Below are 18,803 nucleotides of genomic sequence, written 5' to 3'. Positions count from 1 at the left end.
AATGGGTCTCGTCCGAGAGGGCCTCACAAAGATGTCCCCAGTGACAAAAATATTTAACAACAATCGCCGTTGTCCTACGACAGCTTTTGTCGTAGGTAGAGGTTACAGGGAAGTGATCTCTTGGAAATATTTTGAAAAAATCGTGGAATGGTTGGAGATGATCCCTGGGGATTGAGGTTAACCTTTTTGGGACTGTGAAGACTTCAACAAGTTGTGGGAGATTTTAATGCAAAATTTTTTAACGTTAGACTGTTAATAAAAATCAAATCTGGGGGCAGTCGAGAATTAATTTGTCGAACTGCTGCTGTAAAATTAATTAAATTACAGATTTCCCTGAAAATTGAGGAACATTCTCATTATTTAAATTTATTTAGCGGTTGGAGGGACAATAGTAATAACAAGTACCTGTAATTAAGCTAAATGTCCGTAATTATTGAGCCAAATATTTTTTTTTCAAAATTTAATTGACGAAATTGGAAAATTGTTGAAGACACGTCATTTCAAAAGTAATAAATCTACTCGACTTTTCCGTCACCCCCCCCCCCTCGCGTCACTTCCTCAAATATCAAATGACTCCCTGACCGTTCTCCTAAAAAATTAGACATCTCACTGTGACCCATAAAAACTAAACATCTGCCATCCGTAAAATTAGACGATTGACACGAGTACGAAATAGGAGAAATAAATGTTGAAATCTGTTTACGAACTCCATGGGTCATGGTAAATTCTCTTTGACCAAAGTTTGTCCACTGCGGGTGAGCAAACTATGGCTATTCGTCGTTCGACAATCGTCTGACGTTGTACACAAAGATGTAACGTATTATTTAGACGTTGTAGAGCCCCCTTGGGTGGTCAAGCTGAAATCGTGTTTTTTTGTTTGGTGTAACTGGTGGTCAGCGATTGTGAGGACTTCCTTTCACCAATAAGGGTTTATTGCTGGATTTTTTCGGAGAACTAGGGATGCATTTTTGGAGGGAAATGGCTTCTGAGTGGGAATCATGAGTTTAAGGGCTGCAGTAGACAAATCAGTGTCGAAAATCAAAATTTCAACGCTCTCAATCCTGTTCACCTTCGAATCATCGATTTTGGGAAATATCTCCTAATCTAAGAGAGATAACGGAATTTTCGTAATTACATTTGTTGTAGAACTCAATTAGCTCCACAAAAAAGGTCCTAATGAAGTTACTCCCATCTTCCTTAGATATCGAGATATTCATCAAAAACTGGTCAATCACCAAAAATCGTTTATTTCGTTTATTACAGAAATGTCATAACGAAATTTAAAAAAAAAAATGAAAATCTGCAGAGCAAAAATCGTCAGTGATTAAGTATTTAAATGTCTTGTCATGATACTCTCGATAAGTAAGAGAACGGGAAAATTTAAACAAATTAACATGTGAAAGCCAGAGGAAATCCTCATTCAGTATCGATATCTTCCCGATCGAGGCCGCGGGTTCTCCTCAAACGCATCCGGGCATTATCTCGCACCCGTAATTTCGAATGAGCCGCAAACGTGTCGGCTCTTGACACCCCCGTACAAAATAAGAGACCCAAGTGCTTCTTTCCTGGCGTTAAAAAAAAAAACTGAGAGAGAATCCAGGCGTCGGCGGCTTTGAAATGACCTTTGAAGTTCTCCGAGTGGTGACCAGCCTGTCCCAAACCCGATAATGCACCAATCTGAGGTGCCGCATCAGTGAAAATAATGCGCGAGGCGTTAAACAAGAGTTAAAATGATCCACCGGAGTGAGAAAAAAAAATGGGACACTATGGGGTTCTGGCTTTTGGGGATTATTACGGTTTTTTTTTTCATCGTTATTACTAGGTCTTTGAGGTTCACTTTCGCTTCTGAGTGCATTTGGTGTTAATCACACTTTTTGGGGGCTTTGTCGGAGTGAAAAGGGGAGGGGGAGGCGTGTTGAGATGAGGACACGGAGTGAAGAATGGCTAAATGGATGGGGAGGTTGGTGCAGATGAGACCCAATTACCCACTTGGCTGAAGGGTCTTTGGTAATGTGGTGAGAAAAAAGGGGGGGAAGGGGGCAATTTATTTGAGACTTGGAGAAATATTTTTTTGGGGGTGAGTTGTCATTCGATGGGAGAAGACCGAATCGGAACTTCACCCAATTCTCCTCGAAATTATCACCGAATTGTTTATAAAATTTTAATTTTTCTCTAACAGCGTACACTCTACTCTCGATTAATTATTAAAAAGTCATTTTTGGAAAAAGGATCTTCACTAAATCATAAAAATCCATCTCCATAAAATATTAATCCACCAAAAATCACCAAAATGTTTTTCAACAGTTCCTCAATAAATTCTCCTCTCAACAAACATCACCAAACCATAAAATTAATCCCGCTGCATAAACAAATTCAAAATACTATCATCAATGTTTCCAAATTTAATTAAAACCCGGTCTGTTCCCTCACCCCCCAGCAATCATCCACAGAAATATTAATTCCCAAATTATCGAAAAATTAAATTCCCACTGAAACCCATCATTCCAAACCCACTTCCTCCAACAAAAAAAAAATATCCAAACCCCCAATAATCTTCTCCCAATCTCCACCACCCCCTCCGCCTCTCCACGAAAAGAAAATCCAATTGCCAAGAATTAAAGACACATAATCAACAGATCTCCCATTTCACGAGTCACATTCAACTTGTTAATTAACGAACCGAAACGTTGAAATAACCTGTTGCCCCAATCCCTCTCGGCGGTGATCAAACGCTATGCTCCCCCCTTGTCCCCCTCGGGCTTCCGATATGTTCGCCTCCAACCATCAAATTAGTGGCCAACGTTACCGCATGATCAACCCCTCCCTCCCCCTCCAATCCCCCTAGATCATTATAACACGTGAAAGAGAAAAGTCCCCGTATTTAGAAAAATGAGAAACGTAAAAAGGGCGATAAAGGTTTCCGTAAATTGGGGACCCAAGGGTATTTCTATAGGTTTTTGTGGGCGGAGTTCGTGCCCCTGGTTTGCCTCGAACAAGAAACCGAGAGTAGAAAATGCCAGGGTGAGGATGTTAAAGGAGGAGAGGGAAAAAAGAAAAAATAAAAAAAATAAAAATGAGAGACATACTCGGGCGTATTCCACTGTTAAATAGAAACGAAGCTAACTAGTGGTAGTTGGAACGTGTGGGGAGGAGCACTGGCAGGTGCAAACGCTTCGTCTTGGTGATGGTGAGGGGTATGAGGAAGGGGAGAGGGGAAGAAGGAATCAAAGAGGCTGGGATTAATCATAATTTACTCGGGCGTCCATCGAAATTGGAGGGAGAGGACAGGACGACGTGGGAGAAGGCTAACGGGGATTTTATTTTCTTTTTTTTTATTGAGGGGGAGGGGAGGGATGGACTCCCATGGAGAGAAATGAATAATCATGGAGGGAAAGGGGATATTTATGGGAGGGATTTTTTTTATTATTTTTTTGGGCCAGTGATTTCGGGAGATGAAAATGCGGAAAATATTTCGGTGAGATTTTGGGGGTGAGGGGTGGAAGGGGGAATAATTTGGGGGGATAATTGTCCGGGGGAGAGGGGTGAAATTCTTCAGGATTTATAGGCAATTTTAAGGTTGAAATGTAATTACTTTTTATTCGGTTTGTTTTTTTTGTCCGCGTGAGATCAAATTTCTTATTTTATTTTCGTTTCAATAGATGAAAATAGAAATTGTAGGTGTCTTAAAACGCGCTGTAAGTCCCATTGAACCACTTTAAGGCGTAATCCACCGTAGCTTGCGCGTTTGTGGGTCAAATAATCCGGGCGCATACAGTTGTAACCCGTGTTATATGTATAAAGATGCGAGTGCAGCGATGCATGTGACTTTTAAGATCCTTAAACCTGAGACGTTCATTTTTTTTTTCAGGGTTTTTATTCATCGGTTATAGGGCCCTCTATTCACATACGATTTGTACGAAATCTCGGATGGAGATTATGGTGTGGAATTTTGTAAACGCATAGCGCACGCTTCTGTGGCGTTAAGATCGCGATGCGGGTGCTTGTGTTTGGAAAATACGAGTTTTCTGGTCGAAGGGAGATATTTAACGAAGCGATTTTTTTTGTTGTCCCCCGGGGGGAGTAACGAAAAAAACATCGGTGATTTTGCACAATGCGGGTATGAAAAAAATGGACACTTGGGGGCTGCACGGTCTCTTGGGTGCGCGGAGTAAATATGTTGATCTGTCATTTTTCGTACGAAAATGCGAATCAACAATTTAGTAAATGGGATTTTTGTTTCGAAATTATTGGAATTTTACATTTGACAAGATTGGTGGATTATAACAACCTAATTTAACTTTTGTTTGAGAATATTTTGGAAATATAAAGCTTCAGTGATGGAGGGGGAAATTTAAATAAAATAATTATCAATTTTTCCCTGAATTTCTCTGACAATTTTCTAAAAATCAGTAATAATTTTAATAAATTTGTTTTCTCAAGATTAAAAATCATTATAACATAAAATTTACTCAGGTGTATAAATAAATTTGACTGACTAGTATCGACAACCTCAAATTTAATTAAAACCCAATCTACTTTCGACAAAAAATTTAAAAACAGTTCAAATTAAAAGTAGATTTTTTTTAATGAAAAGTTAATGGTAATTCAATTATTCATGTTTTTTAGAGCATTTATTGAAGTTATTTTTGTAAGAATAATTAAGAACGGTTCTCCTCCTCCGGTCATTATTTTTTTTCCATTTAATGAGGATGACTAAGGAGAATTCTTAGGGGATTCCAATCAGCGGTTCAACGAGCCGAAAATCGCAAAACCGGAAATCGGTGAATTCCTCATTCTGGATTTTTTACGGTCAATGTGGGTGGCAGGCGGAACACGGGCATTACAAACTGAGTATTCTTGTTCGAAAATTTTGAGTAAACCCCAAGGCATTACAGGAAGATTCACCGTACCGTGAAATGAGCCCACCCAAATCAGGACATTATCCCTCTTGCCTTCACAAATGAGAATAATGAGAGCGCAAGAATGCTTCATTGCTTCTGTTTAACGAAAACGGAGCCATCATCATTTGGAGATGAACCCGAGGATGAGTCCGGAGAAAAAAAGTATGTAATGACGAAATTCAAGTGAAATAACAGATGAAATTTATGTTGACAGGAAATGTCGGATGAAGATCATGTGATTAAATTCCCTGAGGAAACGAGATTGGTCAATTATTGTCATTTGGTTCAACTTCGGTACAAATTACAGAATCGTTTAGCCCAGCCTCTCCATCGGGAGAAAAATGTCTGAAAAATTACGGTACCAGGCACTAGAATCGCAAAATACTGAAATATGTTTTACTCGCACGTAATAATTCCTATCGATACCGTAAATTTTGTAATTAATGATATGTGGCTTCGTAAAATTTACGAAACAACACTATAAAATTTCAAGGTCTATCACTTATTATTTAAGGTTAAATAAAAAATTAATAGAAATCTTCTAAAAATTCCTTTCATTTTTTACTGTACCACACAGCAATTTTTCGATAACTCATTCTGATTGGTTAACGATGAGTGCCGAATACAGCCGATTTTCCAGCTGTTGTCATGGGAATTGTTGCATTACTTTGAATTTTTTAATTTTCCGAGGTCGAATAATAATTTTTATCAAAATCGCACGATAAAAATCATCACATTTTTCTCTTCGTATCCAAAATACTGAATACAATAATTTAAAAAAAAAATCGTTCCCACTAATTCGATTAAAAAATATTGACCTCTCAATCGCCGCGTGATCCCCCGGAATAATTGCATCACCGTCAAAAAAAATCCGTGAAAATTCACCACATAATCCCCAAAACACCGTTTAATATCTCCACTCAACCCCCAATTCGTTAGTTCTAGATCGAAATAATTTCCACGGCCTCAAGTGCATAATTTTTACCGGTAACCACAATTCCCCAATTCCAACGTGCACACAAACTCCAACATTTTATTCTTCCGAATTCTCCTCAGCTCATTCATACCCCGATTAGTTCCAGGAGCGTGCAATCCACCATCGAATATCATTTCCAAAAATATCCACAACTGTAACAAGGACAAATCTCAAGGTGTTCCCAAACGAATTCAATTTAATAGCGAATGAAAAATTCCGGTGACTGCACGTCACGGTAATTTCATTCCCTTCAAACGAAGGTTTAGATTCAAAAAAGAAAAGAAATAAGGGAGAGTTAAGGGAGAATTTTTCAGAATTTTTTTCCTCCTCTTTTCGATTCCAAAAGACCTCGGGACCACCCGTTCCGGTGAATTAGAGTTTATAAAGTATTTCAAGAAGAGTGGGAGGGGGAGGGGGTGGAGGGCACCCGGTCCCTTTTTATTATTTCCTTTGACGACACACCGATACGCCGATTTTCTGACTTCTCGCCTCGGCCCATCCACTTCTTACAACAGTAGTTTAACAATTTTTACGTTTGAGGAAGGAAATTGGAAGGCGGCGTACCTTTGACACTTTTGTAAAATTTTTCTGATGCCAAGAGGAACCATTCAACGAGCCCTCGGTAATTTCCGTGACGACAGGTCACTCCTGTGCGCAGGCGGTTTTTCTTCAAACTCGTCTTTTATTTTTTTATTCAGTTGAATTTCCAAACGAGTGACAATACAAGGGGTACAGGGGTGCTATCGATTTTTTTGGGATTGGGGGATACCAGCGAGGAGAATTTTTGTGAGTGTTTGGATTGGGAGAAAATAAGCGCGAATTCGATGCGTTGATTATATGGTGACGCTCGTGATGTCATTGGAACGTTTGTTGTGAATAATTGAGTTTTATTTCACGGAAAATTTTGTTATGCGGGGAAAATTGGAGAGAATGTAAGTGTCTGGTGTAAATGGATTGTTTAAAAATAATTGGGCGATCAATCTTGTAGTGAAAAATAGTTAGACTGAGATGTTAATTAGAAGATAATTTTTTTTTAATGTAAAAATAATTATTTAAATTATTTTATAGAATGGACATACGAAAAATTGAGGAATATTCACTATCGATTGCTTGTTTGGATGATTAATAAAAATTAATATAATAAAATAAAATAAGTGAACTATATATTTTGCCAATTGCATAACAATAATTAATTGTTCTTATCTTTTCATAGATTTTTTTCTTTCGAATACAATAGTTATTAGTTCCACTTTTTAGATGAAAAAAAAATCTGAAGAATAGTTTTTGTTCATAATTATTTTTTACCCGTGATTTTTCATTTCCTCCAGCTCCCGATAATTTGAGGATCATTAACGATTCACGTACGGTGAGTGAACCGAAGTGAACGAGGCTTACAACTTGATTTTTTTCCCTTTTTTTTTCACGTTAATGCTCGAGGGTTTGTTGGGCGCTGATGGGGCACTTGTTCTGTTCTGTTACGGTGGTGCACGTGTTCTAATGGACGTCTTCCCCCTGTTTCCCCCCCTGGTGAGGCGATCAACGGTACAAAAAAAGGAGAGATAAAGGGAGAACAAAAAACGATCAATCTCTGGACAAGGTTGGGTGGAATGGCCTAGTAGGAAGTTTTGAGAGTCAGGGACGCAGTGGGAAATCCTAAAAAAATATTTATACGAATGCAGACATGAAATAACAGAAAATCAATTTTTTTCAAGTTAAAGGATCGAGGTATGGGATACCCCACTTCACCAGATATTTCTGGACATTCCAGTCAAAGAAGATACGACAAAAAATTAATTCACACGATTGTTAATTAATTTTCTTTCTTTTTCGTGTGTGCAATTTAATGAATTCAATTCTGCTGATTACGATGATATAAAAATATTCGTCTGCTTCATATCAATAAATTTTTAGGTGAATTGAACATAAAACAAGAATTGAAATTGATTTTTATAAAATAAAAAATGAAATTATGAATTGATTTTTATAAAATAAAAAATGAAATTAAGACTCGATGGCTTTTTATCCTGCGTTTTATTTTAAATGGAATTAATGATAAAAATAATGTATTTTCTAAACATATGGAAAACTCTCAATGTCTTCATATCAGATATAAAACTATCCATTTTCTCCCAAGAAAAATTCAAGAAATAACGGATATATCCCTGAAAATAGTTAGTTATCTCCCGAAGTAATCTCGAATCCTCTCGACCACCGAGACATCTCTGACTCACCCTTGCACGTGTTCAATTCTAGCCCCTGTCCAGAGTCTAAAAAAACATCTCAAAAGATCTTCCTGACTGTCCGTTTCTCGGTGGGGCTTTGGCTCACCGCTCCGCCCACAAAATCCCCAAAAGAAGAATCGAACGAAAAAAGAAGAATCAGTGAAATATCTCGAGTCCCTGAAAATGCTTTTCCTGGCATTTTTAATGTTCCGACACTTTTTATTGTCACTTTTCTACTCAATGTCCATTGAATTTATCGAGAATGGAGGTAGACCGATAGTTTATGAATACTAGAGGCATCTGTGATGTACGTGGAAGCACTGGGCTGTGTCACATAGTCGATGAATTATTGGGTGAAGGGTGGGAGGGACAAGGGCTAACGATGGGGCTGCTACCGGGCGTTATGTGGGCCCGACACTAGTATTTTAAAGAAATTAGAGGGGATGAACACGCAAAAGTCCCAGTCAAAGTCTCTAATGACGATTTTTCAATCAAAAATATTCCCTCAGTAAAATAAAAATTATTAAAAAATTGAAAATTACAAATTTTCAATCATCAAAAAACCCTTAAGTTATGGGGCGTTCTGTGGGCCTGACACTACTATTTAAAATAAATTAGAGGGGATGAACACGCAAAAATTTCCACTCAAAATCTCTAATGACGATTTTTCAATCAAAAATATTCCCTCAGTAGAATAAAAATTATTAAAAAATTGAAAATTACAAATTTTCGATCATCAAAAAACCCTTAAGTTATGGGGCGTTCTGTGGGCCTGACACTACTATTTTAAATAAATTAAAGGGGATGAACAGGCAAAAATTCCAACTCGAAGTCTCTAATGACAATTTTTCAATCAAAAATATTCCCTCAGTAAAATAAAAATCATTTAAAAATTGAAAATTGCAAATTTTCGATCATCAAGAAACCCTTAAACAACCACAAAAAATCTAATACTCTAGTTAGATCACTTGATTCCACCCTCGAACCTGAACCACCGAAATAATTCCCTTCACCGCATCGATTGCTTCATTCAACTCCCTTCACAATTTAATTCACCAAAAAATATTGACACAATACAAACAAGAAAATTCAAAATCAAACACTCAAAATATCGTAATCATCCCCTAGATATTATCCTCCCCCCTTCACTCACAATATCAAATATCCAAACTCCCCACACATGAGCCACATCGCAAACTCCCTGAAGATCTCTGCAAGTTTGTTAAAAATCTTTTCCTCCTGAAGAATAACCAAACAAAAAAAAGACGAATATATGTAAAATCCGTCGAAGAAATAAACCCGACTCCCCTCCATTATGTACCTAAATAAACACACGAGATCCTTTGATCGAGCGTTTGCTTTCTTGGTTGTGCACCTAAATAAATAAAACCTCCCCCAGGATCGATCTCAGATTCGTTCGCCAACAGACAGGAGGAAAAAAAAAAATGGGGTTGAACGCATTGAGACTCTCGGTACCGGGCACGATTCCATTCTTAAAGGATTATCGTTATAAATTATCCATTTTTTTTTTATCCTCCATCCAAAAGGAGCAGCATCCACCCTCACGCATCGCTTTCATTCTCCCGGGGGTACGTGTATCGCTGACCGGTAGCAGCTCAGAGATTTCTATCTTCGGATTAGTCGGACCGTGTCATCGGGGTATCCTGTCTATTCGGCTTTCCCCGACCTCGGACCAGACACTCTATTCATTAGGCTAAGAATGCACCAAAAAAACCTCTCCTGGTTCTCGTTTTTTTACGTCTCGAGCATTAGATCGAAGACCAGAGTTTTTATATAGAATGAGAAATTTGAACCATTTTTTTTTTAACATTCATCGAGTGACCCTGCGAAGGGCGCACTTCCGGGCAGATTTTTTATTCAATTTTGAAGGAAAAAAAATTGAGAATGGAATTTAGAAATTGGGGGAGAGAAAAAAATGAAAATGACAGATGAGATTTAATTTATTGTACGTTCACTTGAAATTTTTTTATTTTTATTGAATTTTTACGGCTTTTCCTCGAGAATTTTGCAATTTAAAAAATTCTAGTTCATCAACTTTCCAAAAATTTTAAAATGAACCAAAAGTTAGGGAAAATTTTCAATTCAAATAAAATTGAAACTCACAAAATTAAAAATTTAAATGTCATTGTACCTGAAATTTCAGGAACTTTTCAATTCCACCGACTTCTAAGTACCTGATTCGATTATTTTTTTTCGTAAGTCACTTCTCCATCTTTTAAAACTATAGCACGTGCTAAAAACTTCCTAAACAGGCCCCGACAAGTTCCTTCCACCCCATCGAATCGATTCCATTTCTTGCACTCTAACCTTGATACATTATGTCAACTTGGCGTTATCGGCGTGTCTCTTACACTGGAAAACTGCACCTGGATGCAGGCACGAACCTGCACCGAAGGATGTAACAGAAAAAAAACAACCATTGCGTGAGAGTTTTTTTTTCCTCTCACAAGTCCAAGTGTTCCGTCATAAAAGAGTCGAAACAAGTCTGAACTTGCACGAGCCGATTTGGTGCACGCAGGTAGTTGCATCGTATACGGTATTTGTTACGAAGAAGGGACAGTACAAAGGCGATTGCAAAACTGTCTGAATGTTTTTTTATTTGGAGGATAATGAAAAAAAAAAAGTGAGAGATATCGTGCGGGTGTTTGGAACGAATTGTCATCGAAAATTCGTGTCCTATAACACCTCATTTAGATTCCACCGCACGTACTGTGGATCTTACGGCAGGAAGTCGACAGAAAGGATGTCCTTTGATAATTGACTATGAAAAGGATGAATTTAGGGAGGAGAGTCTGAAGGGAGTGTCAATACGGAGGACTATTCCCTGGAAGTTTCACTTTTTTCGGATGAAATTTGTGATATTTATGACGTGAAAGAGGATTTTATTTTATTTATTAACTTTTTGGAAATTTGTGATATTTACGACATGAAAGACGATTTTATTTTGTTTATTAACTTTTTGGATGATCGCAGAGGTAAATTATGTATTCACTGATATTTAAAAAAATTTTTTAACTCATTTAATTTACTGTTATCTCACCCCCTGCTCCCTTGACCTACAATTCAACCCTTTACCTGCTAACAATGGCTATCGAGCCCCTAAAACCACTCGACTGGTGGTCCCCACCGAACGGGTTAACGGAAACCTCCAACAATACCTGAGGAAAGGGTTAGCCCTGCAGGGGATTCACCTGTGAAAGGGTTAAACCAGGTACAAAGACCCCGCAAATGTGACTCTAAAACAAGTGCACAAACCGCTAACGACATGTTCCAGGGACTAGAGAAAAAATCAGTCGCTTCGGAACCAAAAATTTAATTCTCCAATTTTTTTTTTCAACTAAAAAAAATTCAAAAAATAGAAAAAGAGTTTCAAAGAGTATCAACTGTAACTCCCCATCTGGACGGAAAAAATCGAAAGGGGCAGCTGCGAAAATTCACTCTCTACAAAATAATAGAAAAAAAAGTTGTACGAATTCACGTCATCGAGAACGATCCACAGGTGGTAACTGAAAAAAAAAAAATTGGGGAAACTCGTCACGTTAGGGTGGATAAAAAAATAATACTCCCAACAATGATCGTCCCCCGCATTCTGATTGCATCGAATAGAATCCGTTCACCCAAAACGTCCAATTTCCCATTGTTGACCCTTTTTACCTGCCTCACCCGTTGGATGAAGAGGTGAATGTATTTTTCGGCATTAGATGAGGTTGAAGGGCCCCATTCACATTATTCAAAAAAATAAATCTTAGATATGCATCTGAGGTGTATTTCAATAGGGGAGAAAATAACAAAATTCCACCGGAGATTTTCGTGATTTTGAATAATATTGCATTCTTCCCCCCTTTTTCGAGGGCTCAAAGGATATGGAAAAAAGGGTCCAGTCCAACCGGAGGGAATGGGTTTCTTTTATGCTTGAAATCATCTCGGACCGGTTCACGCACGGGGGACAAAGGAATTTTGATGGACAAGCGTTAAAAATGTTCAATTTTTTCAATTTTTTTCAACGACTTTTTTTTTATACCACAAATTTTTTCACTTCCCAGTTTCATGCTCACGCCAGCAATTTTGTCCAACCAATGAACGCACTCCTTTGCATAACTAGAATTTATCCCTTCCATCAAAAACCCTCCCTCAAATACATATTTTCAAAAAATACAGGTAAATTTTCCAAGAATTTTCAAATAATCAAAAATTGAAAGACTTTACACCGAAAAAATTATTCTAAATTCACGAATTTGCAGTTATTTCAGGTTTTTTTCATCTAATATTATGTTAAAATGCCAGAATGTCTATAAACATTGGCATATTAAATATTCAAAGTGGGAAAATTGGGAATGCACCGCCACATCGATAAATAAACCCCTCAGGGAGGAGCAGGGCGTCTCCCCAGAAACGTAGTAAAGATGAAATTCCAATTATGAGAGATTCTTATCCAAAACCGGTGCCTACTGCGATTACAGCCACCATAAAACCGAGAAATACAGTAGTCAGTGATTCGTTCCTCTACCCCATCCCCCCTCCTCCCCCCCTCCGCTACCTCTCCCATTTTATCTCATTTCACGTATCCCCACTGGAATTTATTTAATTTCCCATTCTCGGCGTCACATCCTTGATATTCGCTTATCTCCCAAGTGTATTTGGAGGTTACCTCCGTGTTGGGAGATTACTTATCCATAAAAGCAAACCTCCGCAGCCGTGGGAGCGATGATAATGGAAGAGACATCATAAATTTTCGAGAAAAAAAATGGGAATGCAACAAAATAGAAATGAATGTTAGAAAGATTCTGTCTTCACTTCTAAAAAATCAATAATTCATGAAATTGCGATAATTCAACACTGACTGGGGCAGAACGGCATCAATGTTTAATTTTAATTACATTTTATGATTTCATGTCATTTAAAAAAATCCTCAATTTTTATTTTTATCCAATTTATTTGAAAACGTAAAAACTATGAAATTAAACCAATAAAGAAACTGTTATTTACTGAATGATATTTTTTAATTTTCAAGTTTCATTATTATTATGTTTTTCTTTATCTTTGCAGTTAACATTTAGGAGTAAATTCCTTTCGGAAGATATAAATCAATTACAATTCTAAAAAAAAAATTTCTCCTTCAATTGCAAAAAAAAAAAATTAATTCAAGATATAAATCGATTATGAACCCCAGAAAAAAAAATCTGATCCCTCGGCCAAACCGTAACAAAACCCACTCTGCCCCTATCTCTCATCTTGAAAATCGGTACGATTACATGCGAACGTAGCGTGAAAGAAACAAGCCTTCCCCCCCTTCCCCCCTCCACACGTGTTCAAGAAAGGAAGAGTGGAGTAGAACTGGTCTTGAAATTTTCATTTTTTTTTGTTCATTCACTCCACAAAAACTAAAAAAAAAATATTATGAAGTGAGACGGAAGGAACACAGGTTGCACCTGCCGCTGACGTCACACACGGGAACTTCTTGTTTGTACGTGCAACTCCCTAGAGAGCCCCCAGGGGTCAACCACTACTGTTTCAACATCGCCCGTCATTTTATCCCTTTATCCTTTGGTACTTTATTCACTTGAGTTTTTTCGCCTCTTTGACTTCTGCTTGGACATTGCATTATTTATATGCTAATGAATGCCGGAGAGAAAGATAAAAAAAAAATGAATGAGAGGAGCCTCGGGGGTACAGAAATAAACATAACAACCACCTACTTCATTTTTTTTTTTGTAAGGTAATAGGTCCCCTCAATAAGAACATTTTTTTTTTTCGTCAAAGTGGAGGTACATTCGCTCTGTCCAAAACCACAATTTTATACCTCAGGATAAAAGAATTGAATTCACCAGGCAATTTTCGTCGTTTATTGTTGCATTGGAGGAATTATTCGTTTTGTTTATTGCAGCACCTGCGTCGGTGAATGAGATTTTTAATGTTGTCCCACTGAATGATAGCCTTTTATTCAAATGATTTTTCAATTTATTAATTTCCCGCGCAAAAGTCGAAACTTTGGTCTAAACACCCGAACATTCATCTTAAAAAAGTAATATAAATGTTTAACGGATTAGAACCTCAACAAATTATAAAAAACCACAAAATCCTTAACACCCAATTATATTTGTTATCTAAATAAATTTAGAAATCACTCGATTTATCTAATTTCGTGGTTCATGACGACCTCCAAATCAACTCGACCGATTTCCTTTTTTTTTCTTCACAACAATAATTTATAATTATCATTTTTTATTCTTTATCATGCAACAACTTGCTTTTGATTAGTTTATCGACTGATTTATTACTGGATATTCGTGATTATTCGTTTTGTTTATCTTGCTACCTTTGTCGATGAATGAAACTGATTTTTTATATTTTTTATTTTGATTCTCCTGGGCTTTTAGGGGACTGATTACAATCGGATGAATCTGTATGAAAGGAGAATTTTTCGGGAGTGAATTGCAATTATGGGGAGAAACCGGTTTTGAATCTATTCGGTGTTTCGTGGACATGTGTAACGAGAGAATTTTTTTGTTACTCACCCTACGGTGAGTTTTGATGAGAAGAGTGGGGAGGGGGAGGGCGGGGGGGGGGGTGCAATGCTGATTGTAAACCGGTTATGGATTAGGTTCAAGTTTAATTGATACTTATATGAAGAACTTTTTACTCGCGAATTAACTTTGCGAAAATTTAAGAGGAAATGATGAGGGATAATTAGTGAATAGTGAATTATTTTCTGGTAGAAGTACAATTTTTTTCGTTTCCCCTCTTTTCGCTGGAAAATTTGTCGCAATTTTGTTTTCAAAAGGTACTATCACTGATAGTGTACGATAATTCCATTATTTTAAAAATCAAAGGGAAGAAATTAATTACTTTTTCGATGGTTTTCTTATTCTAAAGAATTTTTTACTGTTATTTCTACGTTTCCGTTGGAAAATTCGGAAAATTTAAGACGGAAAATATCTGACTCACATTCTTTCGTCCAACGATGTCCAAGGAACGTCTACCTGAACGGACTGCTGAGCCTGAAAAATCCCAAACGAATTATGAAGCTTCGAAAACTACAAATTCCCAAAATGTAAAAACATAATATTTAAAAGGACAAAATTAACGAAAATAAAATTCCCACAAAAAAAAATATTTTTAATAGACTGTCTATCATTCATTAAAAAATGGAGAAGTTCTTTTGCAAATCTAGTATCAATGTTACTTAACAAAAATAAACGAATTGTAAAATATCTTTATAATCAAAATTAACTTTCTAATTTTTTCTGAGAGTCGACCAATGAAAATTAAATTTCCTCTCCCCTTTCATTCACAAAAATCCTAAACAATTTCTCAACTTTTCTTTTTGGATCTTCGGTCAATTCAAAAAAAAACGTTTTTTTTTTCAAAATTCTGAAAGAAAATGCAATGAAAATGTCCAACTTACGTTCCTCTCGTCCAGCAAACTATCTTCTGTCCAGACTACCTGACCCCAGTGCGGCTTCTGGAAGTAAAAATATCATTATAAACAGATGGAAATGCTCAAAACGTCACGTAGCAAGTGCAATAACATGACCCTGAGGTTGAAGTTACCCATGAGTTTTCCTCACAGGTTGCAGGGTCGCATAAATTTCACCTGCTTTAACCAGCGTTACAAGTGAAAACAAATAGCTTCATGGGATTGTCTACCTGTGAGGGCACTGCTGGGGAGGCTGTGGATACACCGGAGAGTAAGTTTTCTGGGCATTTTACGGTGCCGTTTTCTCTCCCCCGGGCAGCGGGATGAGAGAACAAGAGATTAAAGGGAGATATCCCTCGGTTGGGGAGTGGTACGACCCCAACAGGTCAACTGTGAGTGCTCAGGTGCACTTAGTTTATATTCTAACGCGTGCACAGGTTCAATAAATATTTTAAAAGCAATTTTTTTTGGTCGTCGAGAAAAAATTGTTAAATATTTACCTCAGGGACAAAAACCACTTGAAATGTTCGTGGAATATTTTCACGATGATTTTACATGAAATAAATATTCAATTTCAAGTGGATTTCCTGTAGAATATTTAGCCAAATGGAATTGAACAATGAAAATACGGAAAATAAAATACGTTAAAATGTGTTTTGAAATGTCTCCACAAAAAAATGAAAATTAATGGTTAGAAAACGTGCCTAACAAGTCCTCACGTGTGTGTCTAGAGTCAAGACAAGGGTCGCCGTGCAGACGTGTGCAGGCAAATGCCACCCCACGGGGTCTGATTTTTTTTCCTTGAAAATCATTTGGTTTGACGAAGCAAAAAAAAACAAGGGTGCGTCTTAATGACCTGGGAGGCTGCTCACCAAGAATCCGGAGACACTTGGACCCCCTACGAAGACCGTGGGGAGGAAAAAATTCATCCACCTAATTCGACAACCTAATTTTCATATTTCAAACCGAAAAAAATTCAAAAATCTTCGCGAGATGATGCAATTGCTCGTAAGAAAGAACGAAGACTCCTCGAAACGTGTCTCAACACGTTTGAATCCTGTCAGACCTAGATAAAGGGGCTTTATTCCACCCCCGCGCTGGTCTGAATGAGGAGGATCCTTAAGGCAACCCCAGAAGGCTCTTAAGAATTTATAAAAAACTCAAGCGAAAACTAGAATATTTTTATAGAACTTTTGTTCATAATTTCAGCAAAAATCATCTCATTTCATCCCCAGACAATCAAAAAAATAATATCTCTCATCATCCCCCTAATTCAAGAACAGTTTAAGAAACCAAAGCTCCTCGGACCCCCACGACGGCCTCCATCCTCTCCCCCAACCCCCTCAACCCCTTTCTTTCCTAAAAAAACCCTCAGAAAAAAATAAATAAATAATCACCCCACGTCCCTTACCTCCCACCCACCGAAGACTCAATCAACCTCCCCAAACGTGTCGCAACAAGTTTCCCCCAAACTCACCCCCTAATCTCGAAGAAAACCTAGGGAAGCAATCTCGAATACCGTTCATAAAGAAACCGGAGAGTCTGGAAAAGGATCCCCTCATTGTGGGGGAGATGCCGCTCTGACCCTCGGGTGTAGGAGGGAGAGGAAGGTATCTGCAGGGGGGATTCAGGGGGGAAGAAGTGAGTAGAAAGGAGAGCCACCGGGGTTGGATGGGTTAGGGTGGTGTACCGTCGTATACGGCAGATGGTCGGCGTGGACCCTGACGTGGGAAGCACCGAATTCTCCAAGTTCCCACAGCCAGAGTGCACCTGCCTTCCCCACTCCCTACCCCATAGCCTGGTGAGGGCTATATAAATCCCCGGGGTAGCTCTCACTAACCATCATTCGCTCACTAGCGCTCCAAGTAAAGGGACCAAAGCCCAAAGCATCCTTAAACATTTTTAAAATCACAAATCACAAATAAAATCAGTTTTCGCTAATTGCGAAGTGTTTCCTCGTGACATTATCAAAACAAAAAAAAATATCAACAAACAAAGATGGCCACCACCATGAGCCACGTGTTCGAGTACGAGAACGAGTTGAACGACAACCTCTACAACCTCAAGTTGTCGGGTGACAACAAGAGGATGAGCAACGCCAAACGTCTCAGGAAGTTGTTGAAGCCACTGCTCCGTCTGATGAGAAAGAAGAACTCAATATTCACGAAAATCCATCAGAAGGCCGAGCCACAGCAGGAGATCTTCACCGAGGAGGTTGACAATCAGAACAACAGCAACGAAGCACTGGAACAACGTCTTCTCGCTGATCTAGCAAGTGCTGAGGAGGGAGCTGCCATCACAGTGTGCCTCGATGGTCAAATGACAGTTGTGCCTGTGGTTCCTGGTCAGTGCTATGTGCCAGTTCACTTTGCCCATACCTGCGCTGGTGATTTCTACTGGACAACACTCGCCATCACGGACAGTGATCTCTGCTACAAGGAGTGTGCATTCTCCCAAAATCAACTACCCGAGATGCAAGTTGCATGAGAACTGGATTGATGACTATTGTGATTCTACCTCATTAATCCACAATTGGAACTTGTGGAGATTGGAGATGTCAGCGTACCACCATCGAGTGATGGGTGATTCCTGTATCCTGAATTCGCCAACTGTGATTGATAGTTGATAGAAGTTGAAGTTCAGCCTGAATATTGCTCAAATAATTTTCATGGCACATGATGTTGATTCACTAGACTCATTCAATTTTGAATATATTTTGCGGAAATAAATCCGCATTTGTGATATTGTATTAGAGTCGTAGGATATTTTTGTATAATGTGATATGGGCAGTTGCTCAATTATGTCTTCCATTTGAAAGAAAATACATTTTATAATTAATTCCTAATTTACTATTGTTATTTGACATCCTAGTCCTCTAGTTATTAAGATTCCACATCTTCGGTTGATTGGTTGGTCCTGGGGGTGTCCTGGAGGTCTTCTCGTTTGTCCAGTTGTCTTGATATTTTTTTATTTGGTTTTGGTTTCTTCGATGGAGATCGCAGAGGGAGTCAACGGTCCTGGAAGTTCGTTGGGCCAACCGACTTTTCACACAATGCAGTTCTGGGAGAAATGAGGGAAGCCACCGGGGGAAAAAAATCTTGGGGTGAAGACGACCTCCCCTTGAGTCTAACCGACATTCCTAGGAGTTGGCGCCAAAATGAGGAAGACTTTATGGAGGAACAGGGGAGATTGTTTCGGTTTAACGAAAGAAAAAAATTCTGCGGTTTTTAAAAATTGGGATCAATTTAGGGGATGGGACAGACTTT

The 18,803-nt window shown here is 38.2% G+C and overlaps 2 protein-coding genes across 2 annotated transcripts in view; one reads left to right on the top strand and one right to left on the bottom strand.

Annotated features, from left to right (window-relative positions):
• LOC135169367 (tubulin monoglutamylase TTLL4) overlaps positions 1–18,803 on the bottom strand; it is a 91,691-nt gene that overhangs the window by 47,189 nt on the left and 25,699 nt on the right. The window contains exons 2-3 of the mRNA XM_064134312.1: positions 15,526–15,582; positions 15,066–15,118 (exon numbers count right to left, since the gene is read on the bottom strand). The gene's annotated coding sequence lies outside the window, so the exon portion shown is untranslated. The remainder of the gene's footprint in view (positions 1–15,065; positions 15,119–15,525; positions 15,583–18,803) is intronic.
• LOC135169370 (enhancer of split malpha protein-like) lies at positions 17,301–18,433 on the top strand. The gene has a single exon (XM_064134317.1). The coding sequence runs from the start codon at positions 17,536–17,538 to the stop codon at positions 18,022–18,024; it is 489 nt and encodes a 162-aa protein (XP_063990387.1). The 5' UTR covers positions 17,301–17,535; the 3' UTR covers positions 18,025–18,433.

Source organism: Diachasmimorpha longicaudata, chromosome 14 (genome assembly GCF_034640455.1).
Source record: "Diachasmimorpha longicaudata isolate KC_UGA_2023 chromosome 14, iyDiaLong2, whole genome shotgun sequence".
Classification (NCBI taxonomy): Eukaryota; Metazoa; Arthropoda; class Insecta; order Hymenoptera; family Braconidae; genus Diachasmimorpha; species Diachasmimorpha longicaudata.
Note: the sequence above shows the minus strand (reverse complement) of the source record. Positions and strands in the feature narration are given on the sequence as shown.